General features: G+C 43.9%; 1 protein-coding gene across 1 annotated transcript in view; it reads left to right on the forward strand.

Annotated features, from left to right (window-relative positions):
- The window catches only part of mgl (low-density lipoprotein receptor-related protein megalin), a 246,947-nt gene that overhangs the window by 126,018 nt on the left and 98,866 nt on the right, over positions 1-22,063 (forward strand). The window contains exons 2-3 of the mRNA XM_075881883.1: positions 16,224-16,346; positions 20,901-21,035. Of these exons, the coding sequence (XP_075737998.1) occupies positions 16,224-16,346; positions 20,901-21,035 (258 nt within the window). The remainder of the gene's footprint in view (positions 1-16,223; positions 16,347-20,900; positions 21,036-22,063) is intronic.

Genomic DNA, 22,063 nt, shown 5'->3' on the forward strand with positions numbered 1-22,063 from the left:
CTACGTGGTCTCAAGGGAATGCGCGCAGTAACGTCCGTGTGTTTTGTAATGGGTGGACGGTTTTAACCCTTGAAGTCGTTATGAGAATCACGTGTTCTGACGCCCGATCGCACTTGACACTTATACCACGCAATAACGTGATATTACTGCGATATCACTTGCTGTAGGTACGAATGTGTTTTTAAAGCACGAGTTGTTTTTACTGCATTTTCAAGCAGATGATTACTATAGATTATTTCAACTGTCCTTGCAAGCCGCGCGGTTGTGTGCCACCTGCTTGCCACGTCTATGGCCTGGGTGAGATTCTCACTCCACCCCAAAAATTTTTGTTATTTATTTTATTTGTATCTTACTTGATTTTTCGCTCACGAACAACATAATTTGACGCTCCCAACCAACGACGCCGACGCCGGATTTTAAGCGAAACGAAACGCTATCGCATTACGAACGTTCGCCTGACTTGCACTCGAGGCGCAGAGAAAGCGAAGCGTATGAGTAGTCCTGGCTGTTGCTGTTTTGCTAAGCTCTGTAAGTTTTCGCTTTCTTGCTTCCTCTTTCTTTTTCATTCTTCTCTCAGTTTTTTTGTTTATTTTTATTTCTAACTTTTGTGGTTGAGGCTCCTTAAGGTCGAGGCTTGTCTGTTGGCGTTGTGCGCCGTAGCTGACAATAAGGATGATGCTGATGACGATGATGGCGATTTTGATCACGAACAACGACGGGCTTGTGCAGCGGATGGCGTTTTGATGTGCGCTACGAGGCATTTCGTATGACTGGAAACAACCGACAAGCACGAGGGGAACGCGCCTAGACCTCGTCTTTGCCAACTTCAGGCCAGATCCGATACCACAAAGCAGTAATAACGAAGGCAAAACAAAACTCACAACTCGACACAACATACCAGTTATGACCAGTAAACATTGTGTATAACTTGTACACCTCTTGGTACTCATTTACATGCGTGACTGGTGATTTACGGTAACACCGAACCATTCCACGGCTTCGTGGATATGCCGTGTTTCTTTTTTTTTTCCTTCCCTGTCGTTATTTCTGAGTTTCTCGCTTCATATATATCTTTCTCTCGTCCGTGCTCTTTTTCTTCTGTTCTCTCAATTTCTCTATATTTCTCCACTATACTTCACTCTTTCTCTCTCGCTTTCCCTCCTTTCCATCCTAACCCTCATAGATGTGGTCTCACCCTCATTCCTCTTTCCCACCCCCTTATGCTGTTCATGTAATAGTAACAGTACTTCAATTAGAGTAATGACAGTACAGAGCTCACTGCCGGGGCAAGGAATAAATCTAAACAGCCTGACAAAGGCCCCATTTTATCCGCTGTTCCTGACAGTGCATGAGCTTCGACACTAGCACAGTCCCCCCCCCCCCAAAAAAAAAAAACAAAACAACTCAACATTGCCTTCAGAAAAATCATCAAGCAACTTGCACGTGTATATGTAAAATTCACACACAAAGAAAAGATGTTTGGCCTACATATAACCCATTGGAAGAATTAGGGGTCACTCTCGCAGAAATACACAACCAAACGAAATTGACAAAAAAAATGTTAGAAATTGAGGAACACAAAATGCACGTGGGTGTACCGAGTTTACACTGTACATTAATATAGTCGAAATACGAATTTATGAATGATGTAAGCATACGTAGATACATGAAACTCCACTAATTAGTTACGATAATGTGTGCCGGTGGTTTGTAATTAGCTTTTGGTTTTGTAAAGGTTGCTCTGCTTCCTGTTCACTGTTCTGGATAGCCTAGTTGCTAATATGCTTGCCTTCGGATTGTGGATACGAGGTATTGTCTCGCCTCGCGAAGGAATTTTTGTTCACCGATTCCCTGCATCCATAATTATTTCCATTTCTCTCACTCTCTCTCTCTCTCTCTCTCTCTGTGTGTGCGTGTGTGTGCGTGTGTGTGTGTGTGTGTGTGTGTGTGTGTGTGTGTGTGTGTGTGTGTGTGTGTGTACGCGCGCGCTTGGTTACTCTTTTGTTTCGCGACATTGGCATACCACCTATCCGCGCACGATCTTGTGAGACACGGCGAGACACACCAGACAAGGAAAGTATAGGGGCGGGGGGGGGGGGGGGGGTTCTAGTGGCAAATGGAATGTAAATGTGAAGAAAGAAATGTGGACGGATAGATAACTTGCTGTGGGCAGAGACCGAACCTGCGACCTTCGAATTATGGCTCCGATGCTCTACCAATTCAGTTATTATCAAGAACAGAGCGGCACAAACCGCCCTTCGAGGACGTACGCTTGACGTACGTGGGAGCTTCTGTCAGCGCTGCCAGAAGCCATGACGGCGAGTGTGGAACGTGTATTTCTGCCTGTTGGCGTCACGCAGCACTTGTTTCCTGCTACAGCGCTGTTAATCCTGCAGAGGCTGCCGCATTGAAACCTATCAATTACACCGCTTCCTCTTGCGTTAGACCATGGATGCTGCATACCATTCTCGACAATATCGGGGGTTTTACGTCCTAAAACCATGATACGAGGGACGCCGTAGTGGAGGGCACCGAAAATTTTGACCATCTGTTGTTCTTTGACGTGCGCTGTCATCGCACAAAAACACGGGCGGGGCTCTAGCATATCTCCCCCTTCAAGGGTAACCGCCGTGACCGGGATCGAACTCGGGTCAGCAGCTGAGTACCAACCACTGCTCCACCGCGGCGGACGCTGCATGCATGTCGTTCTCAACAACGTGTTCGTGTCATTCAGTCTGTTTACGTACTTTCCCAAGTTTAGTTGTTCTCCTAATTGTGCGTCTACCCGTATTCTTGGAAGAATATATATATATATATATATATATATATATATATATATATATATATATATATATATATATATATATTGTTAGGACGTTTATTGGCGGATACTCGGCGATGATTCGTGACAGTCAATGCGGGGACCGACTCTCAGCAAGAGTTGCTCTTCTTCTTACGAAAAGGGCGACCCACCCCACTAGAAAGCGCTGGAGAGGACGACCCACTGTTCGAAGGCTTCGCCGCAATAGGAATGATTCCTTACTTAAAAATTTCGTGACGATGGTCACACGTTCTTCTTTCTTTACAAAATAACAGAAGTTCAGTGTAAGATGGAGGTCTTGATGTGATCAGAAGTCGTTGTACATGGAATGTCGCCGGAGCCAACATTTCTGTAAATGGACTTGTCTTTGTCAAGGCCGCAGCAGTCTTTCTTAACAGCGTGCATGCGCGCCCTGTAGAACCACCGATTTCGTACAGGTTTCCATTATGTTTTTTTTTTTTTGCAAGAGTTTCCTAATATTTGGAAAGGTGGAAGTAAGTCAGTTCCCGGCATCATGCTGTCCGAAAAACAAACTGCAGCTCCTTCTTGGGAAGTTTCCACGTAGCCAGTTCAGCGCTGTCGCAGATGTCTCCTGAACAGGAAAGGAGGAACGCTCCTTTTTGTACTTGCGCTGTCCTCTCGCATTCTGGCCTCGTATTTCTGTCTCTGTTCCGACCCAGCCAATCAAGGTAAATTTGATCGGGGAGTTCGATCAGCGCGAACTCTTCAATTGTCACCCTTGCTTCCCCAAGCGCTTTCGAAAGAGCGCTCACTGCACCACTTGTATCAAAATGATTTTGGAGTTCTGCTCACGGCGAACTTGTGAGTGCGTTTCTTTCTAACGCGTTTTGTTTCAAAGCGTTCGTTCAGAGGGACGTTAGTGCTCTGCTTGGCGGGAAAGTTCTTTTCCTGCGCAAGTGACAGTGCCAGACTCTCTTTTCACACAGTCGTTTCCGTAACAGTGTTTCCAGCGCGGCCTATTGCCTGTAAATGTAAGTGGGCCGGCCGCAATTCTAGATCTCTCTTTTAGGCAATTCGGAAAGCTTTCGCGTCAAATGCGCGTGAAGGGTGCTTTTATGGAGCCCTTTCTTGGCAAGATTGATCGCCTTGGCGCCCAGAATGCTGTAGCCCCTCTTCCATTTGTCGCAAGCTCATCTAGGAGTTGTTTGTTTCTCTGCATCGTCGGATGACTCGCTTGCGTCTGCGTTCTTACGTGTGCACTTGGTTGGGAACGTGCCAGGGCCGCTGTGTTGTTGTACCAGTACATTAGTTTACTGTTTTCTGTACTTAATGTACTGGAGTCGAAAGAATATACGACTATGTAATTCGATGCACTTCTACGACCCATTTATTCGTCGCCGTACAGCAATGATAGTCGCATTCATCCATTGCATTCGCATCATCTTTGAATCGCTTATTGCCGCGATTCGAGAAATCATGCAAGTATAGTTCCTGTTGTCTCCCCACAGCGAGTTCTTCGCAGAACTATCGTAATAGGCTTGCTGTGTTAGCTCCTGCGAATTATTCTTCTGTAATTTCTACGTCTAGTCACAGGGTAATTGATGTGAAACAAACATGCAACTATGCAGCCCAACTTAGCTTCATATTCAAGAGCTCCAACAACATGGCCTTATGGTATACTTCTTGTTAACGCTTACACATCGCAATATGATGTCAGTATATTGTAACTGAAGCAGATATCGTTGAGCTCGGACAATGTTTTTTTCTTAGCAAATTTGAACTAATTTCGCACACCTTCAATATGAATCCTATGGCTTTGAGCGTGTCTGGTGCCGTTTCAATTACCAGCCGTGGCGGTTGCTTTTTAAAGAAGGCGAAGTACAATAAAAACCAGTACGCTTATAATGCAGGTTTGCAAGGTTATGCCGGGGTTGGACTTGAGGGCGTCGCATTCCTTTACAAATCAAGAAATTTTTGTCTGGTTGCGTTGCATAACGGACGCTTCTTGAACGATAGAATATGAGCATTCTAGTCTCTCAGCCTTTCTTGCTCTGGTTTTCTTCCTACCCAGCCCTCTTTCTTGTTGGCAAACTGTTGGCGAACACACCAGCAAACTTTTCTTCCTTTAAGTAGCCCCTTGTTTTGCTCGTGCGGAATATTTCAAGGTTTGTCTAACCGCCATTGTCTATAAAGCGCGGACAACGAGGACAACAAGCGAAGCGTTGGGTGCTCGTCCAAGTCTGCACTGCATGAGCGAGCCTTAATTAAGCGGAGTTGTTTCTCGCTGAGCGCCTTTCATTAAAGCGCTCGGAGGCGCCAAGTGTCGGCACGTCATTCTGCGATGATTTAGAGCGCCAGCACCACCCGTCTCCGCCGAGCGCCTGTCATCTCGTCGTCGATTAAGCACAGCCTTCGCTTCGTCTCCTTATAATAAGCCAATATCGCCTATATGTGCATGCGCTCTCGTTACCCTTAAGGGATGTGTTGTTTTTCGTTCACTATATATATATATATATATATATATATATATATATATATATATATATATATATATATATATATATATATATATATATATATATATATATATATATTATCGCTTTCGCCTACCCCATCGAAGACGTTGCTGAATGTTTTTCTGCCGCATCAATAAATAGTGGGCTACAATCGACATCGACCGGCGTTTCTAAGGCTCTTGAAAAGGTGGACATCAATTCGAGCCTCACGCAGAAAGAACGCACAGCGCTGCAGGAGCTGTTGCTTGAATTTCAAGAGTGTTTCGCTTCATCCTCAAAGGTGCGTCAAACGCCCCTTATGAAACACCGGATTATTATACACACCGATGTCTCGCCCATAAAGCAACAACCCTACCGAGTTTCTGCCAAAGAACGTGACGCGATCAATGCTCAAGTCGAAGAGATGCTTCAGGATGATGTTATACAGCCGTCCAATAGTCCATGGTCATCGCCAGTCGTTCTTGTAAAGAAAAAGGACGGAACGTTGCGTTTCTGCGTGGACTACAGAAAGCTGAACGACGTGACAAAAAAAGACGTGTATCCTCTGCCACGCATCGATGATTCACTAGACAGACTACGGCGAGCAAGGTATTTTTCATCCATAGACTTGAAAAGCGGATACTGGCAGATTGAGGTTGATGAAAGAGACCGAGAAAAAACTGCTTTTGTTACACCGGACGGCCTGTATGAATTCAAGGTGCTTCCCTTCGGCCTGTGTTCTGCACCAGCGACATTCCAAAGAATGATGGACACTGTTCTTACCGGTCTGAAGTGGAACACCTGCTTAGTTTATCTCGATGATGTCGTCGTATTTTCGGTCACTTTCGAGGAACACTTGAAACGTCTGCAGGCTGTTCTGGAAGCACTCCACTCTGCGAACCTCACGCTGAAGCCAGAAAAATGCCACTTTGGCTATAAAGAACTTAAATTTCTGGGGCATGTTGTGAGCGCAGACGGTGTTCGACCTGACCCCGACAAGACAACCGCCGTAGCCTCCTTTCCCGTTCCCCGTGACAAGAAAGCAGTACGCCGCTTCCTCGGTCTGTGCGCCTACTATCGTCGCTTCATCGCCAATTTTTCTAGAATTGCCGAGCCTCTGACTCGTCTCACACGTGACGACGTACCATTCGTTTGGAATGAAGAACAGAACGCGGCTTTTATCGATCTACGTGAGCGTATGCAGGCACCACCAGTTCTTGCTCACTTCGACGAGGATGCTGCCACGGAAGTTCATACCGACGCGAGCAATGTAGGTCTCGGCGCCGTGCTTGTCCAACATCAAGAAGGCACCGAGCGCGTGATAGCTTACGCCAGCCGTGCCCTGTCTCGCGCCGAGATGAACTATTCCACCTCGGAGAAAGAGTGCCTAGCAGTAGTGTGGGCCACTATGAAATTCAGGCCTTACCTCTACGGTCGTCACTTTAAAGTAGTTACTGATCATCACTCATTGTGCTGGTTAGCCAATTTACGAGACCCGTCTGGGCGTCTGGCACGATGGAGCCTTCGTTTGCAAGAGTTTGACCTTACCATTGTCTATAAATCAGGCCGCAAGCACGAAGATGCTGATTCCTTGTCACGTGCACCTACCGGAGTTTGTGATCCCGACAATGACGATGACTGCGGCTTTCTCGGAGTCCTCACTGCAACAGACTTGATCGCACGACAACACGATGACGTCGAGATTCGCGCAATCATTGACCAACTAGAAGGACGCAACACACCCGTACCTCGGCACATCTCTCGCAATCTCTCTTCGTTCTGCCTGCGGAACGGTGTCTTGTATAAATCAAACTCGAACGGCAATGGAAAAGCCTACTTGCTAGTGGTCCCATCTGACATGCGAGACGACATTCTTCTGGCCTGCCACGACGAACCCACATCCGGGCATCTAGGTTCTTCACGAACTCTCGCCAGAGTTCAACAGGCGTACTACTGGCCGAGACTTGCTATGTACGTCAAGAGATATGTGAAAAGCTGCCGTGAATGTCAACGCCGCAAATCTCCGCCACTGAAGCCTGCAGGCCTGCTGCAACCAATCACACCACCAAGGTCGCCGTTCGATCAAATAGGCATGGATTTACTGGGGCCGTTTCCTCTGTCATCTGCCGGTAACAAATGGATAGTTGTAGCGACAGATTATCTAACGAGATACGCCGAGACAAGAGCCCTGCAACGAGCTACAGCTTCCGATGTTGCCCAGTTTTTCGTCGAACAGATCGTTCTTCGCCATGGCGCCCCGTCTTGCGTCATCACTGATCGCGGAACAGCTTTCACGGCTCAGCTCATTGACGATGTATTCAAGCTAAGCTTCACGAGCCATCGCAAGACGACGGCGTATCATCCGCAGACTAACGGCCTGACGGAACGACTTAACAAGACCATCGCCGATATGTTGTCCATGTATGTAGACGTTCAACACAAGACGTGGGATCAGGTCCTTCCATACGTAACATTCGCCTACAACACTGCCATCCAAGAAACGACACGATTCACACCGTTCCGTCTCGTCTATGGGCGTGAGGTCCAGACCATGTTGGACGCTATGTTGCCACACGATTACGACGGGTCGCTCACACCTGACGCTGAGCAGCTTGCTCAGTTTGCCGAAGAAGCTCGACAGTTGGCACGCCTGCATATTACGCAACAACAAACTGCAGATGCACGCCGCTACAATCTTCGCCATCGACAGGTCGAATACCACCCAGGAGATCTAGTTTGGGTATGGACTCCGGTTCGCCGCCAAGGGTTGTCCGAAAAGCTCCTGAGTCGCTACTTTGGACCCTACAAAGTAGTGCGTCGCATCAGTGACGTGAATTATGAGGTGGTTCCATATGGAACCATGTCACCCCAGCGTCGAAAGCACTACCCAGAGATTGTTCACGTTGTACGGCTCAAGCCGTACTTCGTACGTTAGTGGGACCGTGCCTCAGCCTTGTTCTTTTGTTGTTGTTTTTTTCTTAAGTGTGCCCACAGTGTGCATGTCTGCTTTACTTCCGCTTATCCACTACCATTCGCGCGAGCATCGGGGCGATGCTTTTTTTTCAGTGGGGGAATAATGCCACCTGGCCATGAACTGCGGCGAGCACGAGCCCGCATCGAGGAGAAAAACGAGGAAGAAGTTGTTGGGCTAGCGCGCTCTCGCCGAGGCTTTTGTTTTTGGTTGTGGTGTCCCTGACCTGCGCCTCTGTGACTACGCGGTATTCTTTACCTGAAGTCCCTCTTGTTCACGCGCGACAATATATATATATATATATATATATATATGTGTGTGTGTGTTAGTGTCCTAACTACGAGTACATTTTGCCTCATGATAATGCAGTGAATAGTGCGTACATATATGGAAGCCAAAACTGCCACGGTGTGTGTACCCCAACGCCACTGGTATAGAAGGCGAATGGTATAGCGGGAAAACTGAGTGCCTTGCGTCCTTATAAGTGTGGCAGCTTGGGTTAGTTGGTATGGCATGACGATAGTTATAGCGCGAGAACAAAACGACTACACAGAACCAAGAAGGACCTTCGTGTCCTTCTTTTCTCTGTGTCGTCGTTTCGTTCTCGCGCTATAACTATCGTCATGCCTTGCGTCCGTTACGAATATCTCGGCCCCTGTAGCTCGCTGATGGAACGAACTCCCTTCACCCTTACAAGAGTGGAAGCTTTGGATAGTTGGCGTGACACTCTGCGAAATAAAGTTAGTTGGAAGTCGGCGCTATTTCTGTCGACTGTGGCCCTTTTTTCTATAGTATAGTCCCCCCTCAACCCCGTGTGTTCGCTGTTTCACCATGTTGGATTTATGTGACAGCGACCGTGAAACGAGGAGAGCATGACGAAGCACGAGGCGGTCTGTATAATTGGTAATGTAGTAACAGTACCGGCAACAGTGTGGTATAAATGTGTAGTTCTGGCACTCATTTTCCTTGAAGACGTCGAGGGTATACAGGCATCATTTATCGGAGTGGTGTATAACATATTTCTCTTAAACAAAAAAAAACGTGTGCCTAATATATTTTTGTTCATACAAATCATACTTTCACGTGCTCAGTTTGACTGCGTTGGCTATGCCGTAAATTCTATCTCGCAATCGCACATTACGTGTAAATGATGCATTCAGGACCATTTAAAGAAACGACATTTTCTCGAGGCTGTCGCTGGAGGTGCGATCAAATATGAATCGGCACATAAAAAGGTATACAGCGACAGGGAGAAAACAGACTCCATAGCTGAAATTGAAATGTAATAATCATAGAGACAGAATTTTTTTTACGTTGTGATAAAGAAAATGCGAAAAGATACATTTTCACAGCCCTATATGTGGAGTAATTTTCAGATTCTGCTTGTCTATTTACGGAGTTTACACTAGTGACCTAAGGCAGTTGGCGCATAATGGTGTAATTTATCATGACTGACTATGAACGATGTTGTTTGAGGAGGACGCTAAGATGCCTGTAATCTTCTCACTCGCCTTATTCAGCTCACGAGTTACTACATGTTGCCGTCAAGCTAAGATGATCAAGTCAAGTTTATTTCCAACGTCGGATGTTCTTATGTTAGAGATCCCGGTAAAGTTGAGATCATAAATACTAAAGTGACACACGCTATTTTCATTTGGCGCTTTTCAACGTGCCTTTCGCACTGTGCGCTAGATCGAGTTTGATGATCCTGGAGCTACTGCTCTACACGGACAATTCACCTTATTCACTGAAGCCAGCTATAGATGTGCAAATTGCACCCTGCAACGTCTGCCGTTAGTTCACTTGTAAGATATGTTGCCGGTCTTGTCGCTTCCATTTTTTTTTTTCTGTGCCCGCCGGGCGTCGCGCATTCCGAGCGTGGCTAGCGGATAGGATAGACTGCTGATCAGACGGGGACTCCGATCCTGCTGCCGGGATCGTCCATTGTCCCGAATCAAAGCGTGGCGCCTCGCACTTGCTGGCCACAAATCACGCGTGTCATTCGTGCCGAGCACCATTTGTCATTTCTAGCTGCGGCAGTGTACAAGCGCCGAGAAAGGAAAGGTGGGAAGGAAGTGTGCCATGACATGGCCTCGTGATGTGCGTACTCTCTGCGATTCGCACTCTGCTTGTTACGCTCTTTGGAATCTATTTTATTGAAGACATGCGCCCATGAGAGGGACAGTCGAGTTAAGCGATTTCGTACAGATTGATCTCAAGGGTTGAGCTGGCACGGTCCAGAAAGGACGTCAGTACAATAATACAAAATCAAATTTTGAAGTCTTTTTTTTTTTTGGGTGGGTGGGGGGGGGGGGGTCATCTTAAGTACGCTGTCCATTCGCGTGATGGACGTCTCCGAAGCGATTGCACAGACTTCTCGCCCTCACACAGTCCCCCATTCTTTTGACAGCAGGGCAAGAAAGCATTAACGCATCCTCGTGGCTGTATACAGTTAAGTAGTGTCAGTCATGTTTAAACTACCCGATGTTGAGATGCCTTCGTTTTGTGTTAATTAAACGCGCATGCTAAATGTTGAATTCTCCGTGTACTCACTGTCTTGTGGCTGAACCCGAAATACTACATTTCACGGAGACTTCAGCTCCTATTCGAGCTGTATACCGAGAGAAGTGATGAACGTCCAGAACCCACTACTCAGATTGCTCACTGCTTAAATGATGAACGCGTCATACTATAAGCAGCACGTACAGTATACGGCGGACTTGTCGCTTTCGCACCTGTGCGAGCATGGAAATGTAACACTTATTGTTATCTCTAATTTACTTTTATGTCGCTGGTCGATCACCACCCCGCTCAATAGGGAGGTGCCCCTCCTCAGACTACACCCTGTTTCTTTCCCTTTTCATTAAATTCAATTCAATATATATATATATATATATATATATATATATATATATATATATATATATATATATATATATATATATAGTGTGTGTGTGTGTGTGTGTATGTATATATGTACATATATTGCAATCGCTCGCTGCAATTCTTTGCATCAGATGTTTCCTCATACTGTAATGTCTTCAAAAAGCAAGAAACAAAAGTACAGTAATGCAAACGATGCACCATTTAATATACGTACGCACCATAGCGTTATAGATAAGATAAATGCGAGATACATATGTATATCCTTAGCGGTATGTGTCGGCGGCTTGACACATACAACCATAGGTCGGCAAACTTACACTCGTGCGTCGAATGACTCGGACTCACTCACTCAGATCGAGCCGCAAGTCTGAGTGACTCCGGGTGAGTAATATTGCCCAAGCGCAAAATGTATTTCTTGAGTGAGTCTGAATGGGCTCCATAATGTTTGCCCACCAATGCATACAACACATCTAAATTGGCTCATGACGCGTAAAATGCGACCGGGAAGTTTTAATCGAATCATTCGAATTAAAAAGGGGTGCAGCTGGCAAGATAAAATCGAGGCTCGTGAACATGAGCCGAGCAATCTAGTTATTACTAACATTTTAAAAAAAGAACGCAAACAAAAAATTATTTACCTCAATTCATGAATGTTGGACGTGACAGTGCCCTTGAGTCGTGCATTCACAGTTTTCAGATTAAGTATGCATGTTTATCGTTATCGAGCCCGATTGGGTTAAACATTCTTGACTACAATTTACCGCCTTCCATAGTTAGCGCAAGGAAACCGAACGCGACGAAAAGATACCATGATGTGTTCTGGCCCGGTGGTAAATAGAAGTGCGAAGATCGAAAAAGTTAATTATAACATATGCGTTTTTTTTCGTCACTCGCACTGTTTGGTGCAATACATATGTGGGTTTTTACGTCCCAAAACCACGACATGATTGAGAGACACCGTACAGGAGAGCTCTAGGAATTTCGATAATTTGGTGTTCTTTAACGTGCTCTGATATCGCACAGTACGCGGGCGTCTACCGTCTGGCTTCCATAAAAAATGCGGCCGGGATTCGATCCCGCGACCTGCGGGTCAGCAGCCGATACGATCGCGAGTGCCTTTACTACCAGACCACCGTGGCGGCTGCCTCTGTAGATCAGTGGCTAGGGTGCTCGGCTGCTGACCCGTGGGTCGCGGGATGGAGTCCCGGCTGCATTTTCGATAGAGGCGAAAATGCTTGAGGCTCGTGTGCTTAGATCTAGATGCATGTTTAAGAGCCCCAGGGGTTCGAAATTTCCGGAGCCCTCCACTACGGCGTCTTTCATAATCATATAGTGGTTTTGGGACGTTAAACCCCAACAATTATTATGATCTGCCAAGATGAACTTGGCGCAATACATATTAGGAGCATCAGCGTGAAATCGTGAGCCAACCAATCTAGTTTTACTGATATTACAAATAATATAAATAAACAAAAAAGCAGGTTTCACGTACCTTAGGAGTCGGCTTTGTGATTGGTCACGCGGGACTGTGTTGCAATTTTTTTATTGATCGAAACGTTGCGAAGTGGCAATAAACATATGTACGAACGTTAAACAACCGCATATGTTTTAAATAATCAGCTGTTTACAACAGCGGCATGGATATCAGCAACACCAGAAGCGGTATAAACTGCTATGAAGCGCTGGTGCTTGCGAGGATGGTAGCCCTGGACACTGCTGCATAAAGAATATTTACTATAGTGCCTAGAATTCTTACTGTAATTTTACCTAAAGCGCGCCCGCCGCCATTTAAGGCTGTCAAGTCGATGTTTTCTTGTTTCTGTATATTGCGACGTGAATTAATAAGGTCACGAAACATCGTATGCACCAACCTAACCGTTTTGATACGTATGCTTGTGCCGTAACACCGTTCGTTAGGTTCGCAACTTTCAGCTGTGTGGTCACGCCGCCACACGGCAACCGGCGAAAGCTGTGAGGCGGTGGTAGAACTTGTGCCAGCCGTGCTTCGTCGTCGTTGTGTCCCACAACTTCTTGCCCGCGGCAGAACCGAAGTAAGATATATTTTCTTGGTGAAAGGATCTGTTTGCAAAGTTATTCCGGGACCTGGCGTGGCTCCGTGGTAGAATACTTGATTACCACGCAGAATGTTGAGGTTCGATGCCTGTTCGGACTTTCACATTTGTTCTTTGCATTCGTTGGGTCAACGCTACCGTTGTCAGCCTTTTCTTAACGCTCACGTGTCACTACTGTGTTTAGTGAAGCACGTCTTGTTTTCCACAGGGGCGCGTTTCAGTTGATTACCCGTGTCTGTTCTCGCCGTACCTGCGCAAATATAAACTGTCAATCACTTGTGGCACACACCTGCATACCACCCGCGGGTATGTGATACATGGTCTGGCTGAAAAGGTTTTAGAACGTGCGTGACGGGATTGCGACATTATTCATGTCATGACCAGAGAGTCAAATTCCTCAAATCATCTTACCTCCCATACTAATTTTGATTTACCCAAAGTTGTTAAGAGTACCCAGAATTAGGCGTCTAGATATCTATATTGATATGTGGAGATTGATAGATGAAAATTGATAGGTAGATAGATTCGATATGTAGATAGATGCTCAAAGTGCCTGCGGTACACAAATAAATGCTTCACATTTAAAACATTGGCTGCATATTTGCGTGCCTCGCTGCAAAGCACATAAAAAAATAAAGGTTCTGTCTGGATGGATGGATGCTAAAACTTCATTTCGTGAGAAAGCAACTGCGGATGATTCCGTGTTAGATGGCCATCAACACGGAATCGTTGCACTCTAGCATTGTATAACGCTGTTGCACCTTGATTTTTGATTTTTGTAATCTTCTATATATGTATATATTTTTTCGTCTGCTTTTCTCCTTTATTGTTATTTCGTTTGTATACTGATGCCCCCCTTACTCAATGCCCTTCAGTGGGCCTGTAAGGTATTTTGAATAAATAAATAAATAAATAAACCCAAGGTTGGCGGCGACCTGTGTGGCCCACTCCACGACCCTTAACTGGACGACTGGTCTAAGCTAATCAACACGGCCTGGCGTTGCGTTAGATGTGGCGCCACCTGTCAGTAATGCGAAAAAATGAAAGTTCTTTAGAACGTAGAGCCACTGGTAGGTGGCAGCACCGCATCATTTTAGCTAAGCGTAGGAAACATTCGTATTTTCATTCATAGCATCGCATTGTCTGGGCAGTGTTATAAGCACTGCAGTCTTCATAATTACGTATGTGTCTATTTTCTAAATAAAGAAACAAGCTTTCTAATACTTGCGTATTGGTGTTGCACCTCAAGTATACATATTTGCTTTTTAATTGACAATGTTCACAAGTATGGACGCATCCACAAGATCAAGATGGCTGGGCGTTGATAAAGGATTAAACTTTCGCTAGGTGGCTGAATCGTCGGGCAGATGGAGTGACAGACAGACAGGTAGACCAAAATTGGTGCGTTGAATTATCACAAGAAAGGCTATCGTCCTTAAGAAACATACTTTCAATGTCCCGGGAGCGCCACTCCTTCGTAGACGGAGAGCAGATTTCCCCCATAGTGATGGAGCTTAGCATGACGTACCTAGGTGCAACTCTGCCACCTAAAGGTAGCATATACAGTAACTCTAGTGGTAGCCGTTGAGCACTCCTAGCATCGTTCTGCAATGGTTTTTACATTTTAATATTTAACACCTTCATTGCGTCGTGGGTCACGGCCTGTCCTCCCCATATGCGGCTGCGAATTTGTGTACGGGTGTGATAACTTCATGACACTTGAATAGGAGGATACACACACCCAGGAGAATACTTGCTGTTGCTAAGGGCTATGACCGATCAGTTACCCACAACACACTCAACAAAATGTGTTTGTAATGTGTGCAGCATTACCCACCAGTGACCCATGCACAAGAGCTCTCTATCTTGTGCTACCGGCTGAAGTTCAAAATTACAACTAATATATATTGTCTATTGCATTGGACGCGATGTGGCATGATTGTTCCGAGGAACTGAGTGACTGCACGTTCCTCCATCATGTGGCTTTCAAACTTTTCCCACAGTCTTTGAAATACGTACGTGCCATTGGGCTAAGTGTAGGAGTATTCTCTGCTGCTGCGAAAATTTTCAGCATGCCTAATAGAGGCTCGTGCCTTTTACTGACACAAAAGAAAGCGCAGAACCAAGGAAAGAAACCATCTTATGACAGAAATTGACTTCCCCTTTATTTTGCAAGAAAGTGGAAAACCACTTTGCTTCTTTCAAATAAATGTGCCAAACACATGTTTATTTGAAGAAGCAAAGCTGTTTTCCGTCTTCCTCCTGTGAATCTATGTTTAAATACAAAGTGCTTGCCATAAAAAAACACATGAAGTTGGTTTCTGTGGTAGAAATACTTATTAAAGTACATGTATATTCACATGTCCCATCAGTCAGTCGTGACGCATATACCCAATGCCCCACTGGCAGGTCACTCCACACCTAAAACCAGACCCACAAAAAGCGTGTCGCAGTGAACGTGTTAAGAACAGAAATATTTTTGTATCCGAGTATGGTTAAAAAGTGTTTTTACAATTTTTAGCGAACAATAGCGTGACCTATCTAGGTCCATATAAATATTGTGTGCGAATGAAAAAAGGCTGAATGATGACAATTTCGGCCATTATTTCTAAAAGGTCCTTTTTCTTCCTTTTTTCTTGTCTGAACATAGTTTGTCTTCCTCCTCTACGAATTCCCAACATATCACTTATGCTGCGCAAAAATATATACGTCAAAGTTTGTTTGAACATGGGAAAACTTATCTCTTACCTTATTTTCAATGCGCTAGAACAAAGTTTCATCAAGTATCTTGGGAAATACATTGCTTATTACTTAATTTGAAACTCATGTTTCAATTCAAATAAGTTTTTTTCATATCAAATGTATTCACCATGGCCACGTATGAAGGTAAAAAGTTGGTTTTAATTTTCTTGCTGTTCCTCTTTGTTTAAGCTATCGAAACGTAATTATTATTATTATTATTTTTTGCTGGTTGACATGTGGATGGAAATCTAAAAGATTACTTTCTTTCTTTACAGAAGAAACAACAACGTGTTCAACAGATAACTTCAGATGCAGTAACGGCAGATGTATTCCTCTACGGTGGGTCTGTGATTACCAAAAAGATTGTGAAGAGGGCGAAGATGAACATCAGTCTTGTGGTAAGCTGTCTACACTTTCATGTCTCCTCCTCCACAGCTGTTGCTTTCCTTATTGCTTTTCAACGCGTATGTGAGAGTGCGGTTGCCAAAGGCAGGTCTTACATGCTTACGGACTGTATCATAAACTTCTGGATGGAACAGTCATTTGAGGGATTAGTGGCAGTGTTAGTGCAGTTTTGTGGTATGTGAAGATATTTAAGGCAGACATTCAGTATCTAAAATTGACAGAGATAAAGCCTAGCTAAAGAAAATCGCACTTCTAAAGGTAACCCACAAATCCAGCATGAAAAATTCTATTTAAAAAATACAGCAAGATTTTAGTATCATGCCTAGTATATATACGGATTGAATAGTAAGTGAATCAGTCAAAAGTGTTTATTAGCATCTTTTTTTATTTGGAGGGGGGGGGGGGGGGCACTCACGACAACTAACTCTTTCGTTACCATGCCTATTCAAATCGATCACCGGTGATCGATGCTTTGGATAGTTGATTTTAGAATGTTAAATTTGTGTCCCGTGCGCCCAGCACCTTCGGACCGCCATGTGTGTTTCGTTGAAGTAAATGTTTCTTCGATCCATCCTTTACCTTTGGTTCTGAAGATGCTGCTCTTTCATGCCTTGATAGTTTATTAATGTTTATTTAAACTTTATTTTTCATCTCTATGAATAATCGCAAAAGGCAACTTTTTTAACTTACACAAAAGATTGATTATATAATGGGTAAATTCAAAATGTTAGCTAGCTTTATTTGTGCGTATAAAAATCTATAAAATATTGTGGGAAGAAATGAAGCAGAAACATTTTGACAAAATTGTGATAAGTAGCATTTTATACTGTGGCTTGATTTTTGCATTGTAACATCCCAAGCAAAATATGACATATATGTTATTGTGTCGCATGGTCTGAAAGTTCTAAATGATGAATTTTTGTTACACTGCAGAAATTTTTTCATTTCGTTTCACTACGCAGCATGTCAGTGCAGTATTTCAGCAGGTGGCTCTTCTGTGCGATTATGGCAAATTGCTTGCTGCATACTTTAAAAAATATCGCTGTATGCATGAATAGAAATGACCATCACCATGAACCGATTCACGTATGCTCTCTTTGACCTCTTTGGCTTCGCTCTTCGTTCAAAAAGAGAGAGAGAAAGAAAGATACTAAGAAAAAGATTCAGAAAAACTAATGGTGAGGCGGGATTTGAACCTCTGTACTTGCATTCTCAAGGCTAGCATCATAACCTCTCAGCTATTCAGGAACGCTAGCAGAGTGCAGCATAGCCTGGTAAAGTACAGTATAGCAAGGGGATGGGTAAGGAAAGTGAGAGGGTAGGCATGTCAGAAGGCAAAGGAGGGGAGAGGGTAATATAGCATAGGAAGAATGAGAAACAGAGAAAAAAAGAATCAAAGAAATAGAAAGAGAGAGAGAAAAGGTAGAAATATGAAGCAAGAGAGATAAAGAAAGAGCAAGAAAGAAATAGGGTAACTAAGGAAAGCTGGTCTCGACTTTTGTAGGCTTTTACTCTCTCCCCTCTCTTTTCCACTCCTTGCTATGCTATGCTATACATGGCTATGCTTGCCCTTTATTCATTTCTTTTTAGTCTGTCTTTCTATCTCTTTCTCTGTGTGTCCATTTCAATGTCTTTTTACCTATTCTGTCCTCCCTTTCTCTCACTCTTGTCTTTGGTTTCCTTCAATGTCTTTCTTTCTGCCTTTCTCTCCCTTGTAGGCGCCCTTTCACCTTGTATATTTTTCAGTCTTTCTTCATTCCCTTTCTATCTATTTCTCTTTTTTTGTACCTTTTTTCTACCTACGTTACATGCAAACCTCAAAAATTATAACAGCTCTGCTGTGAAAATGCTATAGCTCGTATGATCCAGAGAAGCTGGGCAAACCTCGCTACTTGCCACACGGGTCCACTAAAAGTCAACGAGGGATAACACGAGGGGCAACCACCGATTAGGTGCCGTGCCTTGCAGCTTCTCTTGTTAAACATTTATACAGAGTGCTTGGGCAGTGATTGAGCATGTGTCGGTTCATGATGATGGTTACTGGCTCAGCAATATACTTCTTTGCAGACTAGTTGGTTCATACGTGAAAACTTTATTATCTGCAACACATGGGAAACCTCAACTATAAGAGCTTTACTGTAAAAAACTGACATTTTCACAAGTAGGTTTTTTTGCTTTTGTTCATTTAGTGTTGTGTATTCAATATGAATGGGCCGGAACATCTGATAATTGCACATAATGGCTATCATTGCTGTTGTGATGAATAAGACCGACGACAAACGCGAGCATTGCGTTGCAATCTTGTTTCAGCATACACGCCTCGAAAACATTCATATGACAATGCACATAGTTTCTGATCTCGGTTCCCGCCACTGAGGTTAACTTAGCCTTTGCACCCACTGGAGATGGCCTGCAAGATGTATCGTATGTCACACGGCCAGGCGAGATGAGCGCACACTTGAGGAAAACTTGCGTCAGCTGTGCTCACTTCACATCTTCATTCTCTCTTTGCATTACCAGTTTGTAACGTGAGGAAAAGGTAATTAGGAATGATTAATGTAATAAAAAATTTTTACACAATAGTTTAGATATTGTTTGGATGGGTGTGAAATGTGAGATGAAGCAAGCTTTTATGCATCTCAATTAGACACCATGCTTGTCCACGGAGAAAACAAAGGAAAAGAGGTTGAACGTGTGATGGGCGATACTAACCACTTTCTGATGTTTTGCGGCTGTTGCAGTTAGTGTCACTCCTGTAACATCCATAGCATTTTCGTAATCAAATTTGGAGTTAAATACATAACAGAGGCATTGAAGCGGCTAGACATATTTCGGCTCGGCCTTTCATTTGTAGTGACTGGCACTCTGTCCACTCTCCCTGTGGGTGTCTCATTCTCAGCAGGTTGTACAGACATCATCTTGCCAATGTTTTGGGAGTTCTCACGTTGCGCACACTGTGATTCTATGGGTGTCTGTCGGATAGTATTGTATTGACACTGGTGTAGGGGATATGTTCCCGGTCAAGTCTGTTTTCACCTTGGCAGATTTTCATAAACTTCCACTTCATATGTGATCTTGCGCTAAGTTGTTCTCTCAGGGCCCTGTACCACTTGTTCATTGCTAAGTAGACTGACACTGTCTCCCTTCTGCAGCTGAGGTGGGTCATTATGGCCTGCCTGTTGTATGTGAAGTCCCTAATTTAGAAGAGAAAAAACATCTAGGGAGTTTATAGTACTATACTGCTTAGTGCATCCAACATTTGCTGTTTTCTGTTATTCACAGTCAACATCTCTTGGCATGAGTGTGGCTTTTGTTGGGAGAGTCCATGGTTTTAACTTTTGCCATGAATAATTGAACAGTAACTTGAAGATTGTGTGTTGTGGTAGTGAAAAGGCTGCCTAAATATGAGTTACCACAGCTGCCTAGTGCCTTCAAGAGTGGCATGGGAGTCTTTACTGCCAGGTTACTCTGGGCTCGAAGCGCTGTGCTGAAACTTCTAGTCTGTTACAAATTTTGTGCATTCCACTCTCGTAAATTTTGACCCATTGTCACTGATGACATCTCGTATGCCATATCTGGCAAAGTGAGCTTTGAATTTTTGGATGCACATTCTTATGTCTTACAGGGAACTTTTCATTCCGAGGTGGCAGGACCACAACCTCTTTTTGCTTTTGTCTTTAATTCTGATTGGGATGGCTGCACGTTCACATCAGTAAGCTCGTCCCTGTTGGTAGGGTGCAGTGCAATCTCGACTGAAACTTTTTTTTACTCACGTGGTCTTGTTAAGATGTGTTAATGGCTTTTTCTCTCATCTGGCCAATCATTGTAGATCACACTTGTAAGTCTGTGCATTTTTTTTATCTTGCACCACAGTGCATTTGGTTTTGCCCTATGTTTCTTTCTCTATATGTGGGTGTACAATGACATTTGCTACACTGTCTTCCTGGCTGCCTTTTGTGTCTGGAAGGAACGCCCTTGACATAGTGTTTGGAATGACAACTTCTTCGCCTGGGCAACACTATACTATTTGTAGCAGCATGCCGGGCACTCATTATTGCCCCCCCCCCCCCCCCTTTTTTTTAGAAGTTTCTTCGTGAACTGCAATGACATGTGACCAGAGATAACTTTTGTGTCGGCCTAGTCCATATTGGGGAGAATGAAACGAAATGAAGCGAAAAATCGTCAGTTGTCTGAAATACACAACTGGACCTCTTATTCCTTGTGTGTGATGTGTGGTGGTTACCTATTTATTTTTTAAACAATAAATAGGCAAACAACAGTCTTTCCTCTGTTGCAATAGCTGCAAGAAGCAGCACTGTAATGTCTGGCCCTCCGAGTTTTATGCTGTACAGTACAAGGTTTTTTTTTGGTGCACAGCTGGATTGAAGCATATACCTAAGCAGCGAACGCTGCATGTGAAAGTACTGTGATCCACTGGTGCAAGCGAAATGACCCACTGTGTTCTATGAAACAGTGAACAGTTACGATATTGTATAGTTGTTGGTTTGAATTTTTCTGTTTCACTATTTACTACCTTTTCTTTTCAGCTCCTCCACAGTGCAATTCAAACCAATTTTCATGTGGGCAGTATGTTTTTAATCAATCCTACTGCATACCAAAGCACTGGAGGTGTGACCAAGTTGTAGATTGTGTGGATGGAACGGATGAAAGTGGTGACTGTAGTAAGTGTTTGTTTTTGTTAAGTATATGTATCTGCATGTGGTCCTGTAGGAGGACTGTGAGGCTGTCTAGCACTTCAGCACCTTTTCAGTATGAACTTGTAGATGTCTATTGGTAGCTGTCTGCCCCAGCCTGGGCACATTGTAGTGGATCTGATGATCATGGTATATGACTTTTGGTTTCAAGAGGCCAGTTACAGGATAACTGCTTGATCATAAACAGAATTGTATGCTTCACAGGCACTGGAAAGTGTATATCAGATGAGTATTGCAGTCCACTTTCCTTATGCATGAGGTTTGTTTCATCCAAATGCTTGGCTGCAAATAAATGCTTAAAGTGTGTTTTCAATTGCTGCAACACTTTATTGTTTAACCCTTTGTGCAACAGCGGGACATATATGTAGTTTTCAGTCTACAGAGAAAAAGTTCTCCCAATTAGCTCACCATTATTTCGCTTATATTTTACCCAAGTCTTCATAGTCTCAAAGAAATTTTTGTTACCATGTTTTTGAGGGGCAGATGTGTTACAATGGCATTGCATTTCAGTCAATTTTTTTATGTTAGCTTGAATTTTCTGTTTCTTGATGTAGTAAGAACCTACCAATTAGAATGCCTGATAATTACATCTTTTTCTGTTTTTTTAGAGGCAATGCTTGCTTCCAGTCATGGCATGTTTTTATAAATTCGTGTAATAATTTGACCGAAAAATGCATGGAATCATTTCCGGCAAAATTGCCCTACTCATCCCTCAGTGGAACTGGGGATAATGATGCATGGGAATATTTACCTTGATATTATATACCTGTTACCTGTCGAAAAGTAAGCACATGTACAGGGACAGCATCTGTACTGTACTATTTCGACATCAAAAGTAAGGACAGCCTGATGTACAAGAGAAAAAGTGGTTTGTGCATGCAGTGAAGTAAGCTTTACAGAAACAGACCACAGTGCTTTGAAGAGGTGCAACTGCAGGTGGTGTTCTCGTGTTGAAATGAGGCCCGCTCAACTTTCGTCTTCAAAACTTGAGAAGT

Source organism: Rhipicephalus microplus, chromosome X (assembly GCF_043290135.1).
Source record: "Rhipicephalus microplus isolate Deutch F79 chromosome X, USDA_Rmic, whole genome shotgun sequence".
NCBI lineage: Eukaryota > Metazoa > Arthropoda > Arachnida > Ixodida > Ixodidae > Rhipicephalus > Rhipicephalus microplus.